Source organism: Rhagoletis zephyria, unplaced genomic scaffold, assembly GCF_001687245.7.
Source record: "Rhagoletis zephyria isolate East Lansing unplaced genomic scaffold, Rhagoletis_zephyria_1.1 Rzeph_scaffold_24674, whole genome shotgun sequence".
Taxonomy (NCBI): Eukaryota; Metazoa; Arthropoda; class Insecta; order Diptera; family Tephritidae; genus Rhagoletis; species Rhagoletis zephyria.
In genome coordinates this window covers 1-6,161 of record NW_016181732.1, presented here as the reverse complement: position 1 = coordinate 6,161, position 6,161 = coordinate 1, and the positions used below count along the sequence as shown (strand labels likewise).

The window sequence follows — 6,161 nt, the reverse complement described above, 5'->3', positions numbered from 1 at the left end:
AGGCAATAGTTAAAAGCCAACAGGCAATCGCCAATTGTCAATTTCATATAGGCATCACTCAAAAGTCAATAGTCAATTGTTCAGTAGTAAAAACTCTACGCCAAAAAATTAATAGGAAGTTATTAATAGCTTGCAGTCAATAGCTAATTAACAATTTTGACTAGTCAATATTTAGTCGATAGTCATTAGTCAATAGTCATCAGCCAACAGTAAATAATCAATAGCCAATAATTACCAGAAAATAGCTAATAACAAATAGTCAATTATCAGTAGTGAATTGTTAGTTATAAATACTCAATACGCTAGCTGAAAGCGAAAAGTTCACTTTTCATGAAAACTCATATTGTGATATAGCAAGTGGGAGAAATTAAAAAAAGGGATTAAGGTACTAAAAAAATGGCAATAAGTTTTTTCCTCTCCTGTAAAATTAATAAAAAAATGGCAAATTTTCGCTATAAGCTAGCTAGCTAGTCAATTATCTATGGTCAGTATAAAGAGATTCTAGGTATTTTTATGTTTGCATTGCTTAGGAAAGAAAATGAAACAAATGATCGCTTTCCTTTTGTGAACATCAGCTAAAACTGAAGTTCATAGCGTTGTTCCGTTGTACCAGCGCTACACAAAAATTATTTAGGTCACAGCACTAAATTTTTATTTTTTTTATACAAAAGTTCGTAAAATTAAAGTACGTCAGTCCTGATGCTTTTGTATGTGTGCAACCATTTACTTACCCTGTACAAAATTACACTTCACCCGGCAGTTTTTACTACTTCCATGCCGAATCATGATAGTAAAAGTTAAGAATGTACATTTGGTAGCGGAATTACTTCTTAGCCGCTTTACCATGTAAGGTACGTAGAATGTAGAGCAGTCGCATGGAGTAGCGCGGCGGCATGTGATTTTGCAACTCAGATAGTAAGACGTCATCGGAGGTTTCATTTTGCGCTTTACTAATAAGTACATGACATTGGTCATGACGACAATTTTGCTACTAAAAGCTTAAAGAGAACATGGATTACCCTGTAAGGTGCTTACCTGTTTTCCCAGTGGGTACAGTCGCAGCAGCAAATATATAGTGCATGCATACCTTAATGGCGCCCGAAAACACGCTACAATCGAAACAAAACTAAATTACCAGCAAGTTACACTGATTACTAACTGATTGTTGACACGACAAACAACATTGAATACCGCAAGTGTAAACAGGCAGGCACACGCACCAATACACAGCCAAGCACATTTACTTGCGCTAAATTCTGTGGAAACGGCTGTCGAACATCAAATTGAGCAAACGAGCATCATATCATCATGGAATGGATGAATGTTGACAAACACATGTCTGCAAGTGCTGGTGCATGTGCGAGACACATGCGTTTGTACTTGTTTGCATTTACAAACAAATTAATTAAATATTATCGTCTTATTTACATTAAGTCTTTGCTGATGTTTTCAAATTGATGTCGACTGAGGTTGACTTTACATTTTGCGTTGCGCTTTGCTTTGCTAGGCTGCGTTGTCATTTTGCAATAACAACCAATATCAAGTCAACCCAGAAACCAGTTTCAATTGAAACTTTAAGTGAATGAAATTCACACCGTATCTGCAAGCAAGGGAGTTTTTGCTGCAAAGCAATAACATTGCTGAAATTTCTATACTAAGTACCTAGGTATATATGTATTTTTTTTTATAAACTTTAGGGTTAACTGGAATTCTAATTTTGGCTTGAACTACTCAAAGGCGTTATTTGCTGCAAAAAATACCTACAATGTGTCGCAAAAAGTGATTTTCTTTTGATATCATTCCAAGTATAATTAAAAAGTATGTTATTTTTGTAATGGTATACATAAGTATGAGCCGTTTATTTGAAAGTGGCATAAGTCACTTTTTCGAAAAAATCTTATTAATGATAACACCAATTAGAATTTAGCGGTATCGGTTAATTTGAAAGAAAAAAAATTGCATTGAAATGTTGAGAACTACTGCGGTTTTGTTCAAGAGAAATTTCACTAATGAGCGTTATAACGAAAATGTTTATTTTGAAAAAGGCATAAGTCACTGAAAAAAATCTAGTTAATGATAGCATTGAGTCGAGCAAAGGTCAGTTTTGCACAAATATAGTCAAACTGCGTTTTCAGTTACTTTCTCTGGCGTCAAGGAGTTTTTTAAAGGACTTTGAAATTTCAAAGATTTGATTAGTTTCAAAAATTATTTAAAAAATTCAGTGATATATAGAATAACAAAATAAAATATAAAATTCTGTGGAACTGGTATTGAAAATGGCCTTTTAAAAATTTTTTCTTGAGTATCCTTGCAAATTTGCAGTGTTTATTTTTGAAAAAATTATACGTTCAGGATTTTGTCCTTCTACTTTAATAGTGTATAAATTAAAACCATTTAAAAAGGTATTTTCAATATCAATTCGTCCTTGTGAACCAAAAAAATTCTATATTTTTATCTTCCAAAGAATTTATCTTTATTTGTTACCCATATTGTTAGTCGAGATGGGAATGTTACTCATACGCCATGTACGTACGTTCCATTTTAACTTTCCCATGCTAAATGGTAGATCCAATATGGATCAGAAATTTTGATTTTTAAAAATCTGATTCCATATTCGTAGACTGTAAAGTTTTAAGCGAATCTAAGTGATTTTACTTTTTTGGCCGTTATATTGGGTCCGCCATTTGAAATCTTGTAAATCAGCGACCCCAAGACCCCTCGAGTAACACAGCACAGTAATGAGGCCATTTTTAATTTTTCCCTTTGAATTGTGCCTCTTTGCAATCGAAATGGTATTAGCTTACGGGTAGTTAGACTTACTAGAGGTTTACTTTAGTTGCTCAAAATTTTGGACAGAGCTCTGGGCCGGTTGATGTGAAACGTCCCATTTATATATAAACATATACACAGTGCAAGAATTGCTTGTTTAAAGTACTAAGAGTATAATCATCAATTTTAGTAAACCACTGTTTTTTTTTTTACTTTTTCTGCCATAATTTTTCTGCCACCTTTTATGAGAATGAAAAAAAATGTAACAAATTTATTTCGCAGTCGGTGTAAGAAAAATCCATAAAATGTCGCGAGCAACTAAAGTGGAACAAAAAGGCCATTGACTTGTTCCATTTATAACTAAATTTGCGCTGATACATTTAGTTGTATCAGTGGAAGAAGAACGAAAACAACAAGCGAACGTTGGCCAACTGCCATGGCTCGCAACCAACCTACATACATACATAAAAATATACAGCAGCACTAAAGCAAAATCAATTTATGGTTTGATACTTTTGTTTTAATCCCAATCTGGGCTTAATGGCTTGGTGCTGCTCCGCACAAAATTGAATTAAATGTGTTTGGCTAAAGGCGTTAAGAATCAACTGGTGCTGATAAGCGTTTAAGACAATGTTGGCATATTGCCCATCTCTGTAACAGTTATATATAAACAAGTAATTTTTAAGCAAAAAACAAAACCGACTTCAATTCTCATATACAAATTTAGGAGTACCGTTATTTTTTCATGATCCAATGATCTGATCTAAACCAGTGATCTGAGACACTAACTTTCCGATGCAAAAAGAATTATCGAAATCGGTCGACGTGGTCCAAAGTTATGTGGTAACATACACAAATAAAAAAAAAATATTCCGACGAACTGATAACCTCCTCCGTTTTTGGATGCGATCATTGAATCGTGAAATATATAGATATATGTATATCTTTTTTAAGTCGGTTTTTTTGCTAAAAATTACTTGTAAATATTTTAAATGCTGGCCCTACAACCACCAACTTTAAATTAAAAAAAAAAACAATTAAAATCACTAACCTGGGAAAACTGCAAAATCGCCTTTCTTTTTACAATCCAGACTTTCGGCAAACTTTGGTCTCATCGATTAACCACAAAAAAAAAAACTTAAAATGTCGTATAGTGTTAGTATAGAAATTATTGCCTTCAAAAACACCTCTTCCTTCACTTAAACTAATTTTTATTTTTTCTCCTCCTCTCGCACGTTTTCAGCTCTAGCAAAACTATACAATTTTACCTGCCATGGGCAATTTGACCTCCACGAACACCGCATCAATGGATATCAGTCCGCATGCTGCCGACCATCAAAACCGCAATCACAGACACAGCTACAATGTCACCGAACAAGTGAGTGATGATGAGTCGCCTGATAATCACAGCAATAACCCCAACAACAACATCGGCAACATAACAATCAGAGTCAATAATGGATTGAGCAATGGCAGCGGCGCCAGCGGTAACGCTAATGGAAATGGCACCACAGCATCCGGCAATGGTGTCGCGAAAGTACCGCGTTCATATGAGCCACGCGAGCAGCGCATCATCACCAAGAATGTAATCGTTATCGGCCTGGCATTTATGATACACTTCACTGCTTTCCATGGCACTTCGAATTTGCAGAGCTCCGTAAATTCGGACAAGGCATTGGGCACCACAACGCTTGCTGTCATTTATGGCTCGCTGATTTTATCGAATATATTTCTACCGATGACAGTTATAAGGTAAGTGCGGATGTGAAATGCCAATATACATAACTACATATATGTAGTTACTAACAGACATGTATAGATAAGTCAAATGGTAGTTATTGATTTAAGCGTTTGCGGGGTGGATGTTTGTGTTCGTACTTAATGTTTTTGGATATTTGCTGGTATTTTTCCAGTTGAAGCTATACATTTGCGATTCGAGTGTGCTAACATACATACATACATACATCTGTACTAACATACATACCTACAAATGTACAATGCAACAAGCATATTCATGTGAAAAAAAATAATGAAATTTAATGCCCCGCGTTGTAAGTCGCCATAAAAGAACAGCAAAACAATAATTTGTATCTGTAGGATATTACTTGAAAAACTAACGAATGAGACTGCATACAAAGCGAACGAAGTGTAACTGAGGATATATCGCACAATGTCTTCAAAAGAGTCACAACTCAAAATTTGGCATTTTTGAGATTATGCGCTAAAAATGTACGCAGAGCTTTTATTTACCTTTCAGCAAAAGCTGGAGCAAATTTTTGTTATAATTTATTAAAAACAAAAACCTAAGGTAAAGTCGCCCTTGCCCACATGATTATCATGTTGAGACTCTTTTGAAGACGGTGTGCGATAGATGCGCTGCCGGCAAAAAGTATTGGCACAGCAAATTTTTCACAATATATGCAACACTTTTTTTTTAATATTTTTCCGCCATTTTTTTTTTTTTTTTTTAAATGGGTCATTCTATAACAAATAACATCAAAAATATAATTCCCAAACTTTGAGCAAAACTCACGAAAATTCAGCAAATTGTCAACTTTTTAATCAGATTTTGAAAATTTGCATAAAAATTTGCTGAATTTTCGAGAGTTTTGCTCAATGGTTAGGAATTATATTTTTAGGTTTTTTGTTGTAGATTGAACCATATTTTTATAAAAAGAATGGCGGAAAAATTAGCTGTGCCAATACGCTTTGCCGGCAGTGTAGTTTTTTTTTTCAATAAATAAAAATAAATCTTATTTCTTTTTCGCGCTACTTCTAGGACATGTGTATAAGAAGTTGAAAATTTTGTAGCAATATACATATTTTTGCTGCTAATGATTCATGTAGTCGAAAAGGGTTACCTTTTCATTCCCCACGCACTTGATTTATGTTCAGCAGCATTTCAAAAAAACGAATGCCCAATTTCCGTAATGAAATATTTTTTCTTTGCATTGCGTGTGAATAAATCGGTTTGAACGAGTACCTACGAAGCGATAATTCCACCGTATTTAGTCCATTTCATTTATCAATTCATTCGCCCTTTTCAGTGTTTCAATTTCACATATTTTTCATGGAAATACAGCAATAATAAATCTTGCGAAAGGTGTCCAAGAGTAAAAACAAAAGAGTTCAAGCGTAGTTTTTATATATATGCAGGTCGCCTTGTGCAGTGCGTTTCTTTAGTGAATAAAGCAAATAATTTAAGATAACAAAAGGTTAAAGATTTACAGAGAAATTAAAAAAATGAATACTTTAACTGCTGTATAAATCGAAAATTTGTATGAGAAAGTCACTTTAAACTTATTTAACTTAGATTTGCCTATTAAATTATATGCATTTATACAACCGTGCGACAAAAACAAAAAAATTCGGAACAAACCAAGCAATCAATA

General features: G+C 34.0%; 1 protein-coding gene across 1 annotated transcript; it reads left to right on the top strand.

Annotated features, from left to right (window-relative positions):
- Positions 1-3,379: 3,379 nt before the first annotated feature.
- Positions 3,380-4,521, top strand: LOC108381985 (probable serine/threonine-protein kinase fhkB; the record flags this gene model as incomplete). Its single annotated transcript, XM_017638384.1, has 2 exons — positions 3,380-3,443; positions 4,013-4,521. A coding segment is annotated over exon 2 (479 nt), but the record flags the coding sequence as incomplete, so codon positions are not given.
- Positions 4,522-6,161: the final 1,640 nt, after the last annotated feature.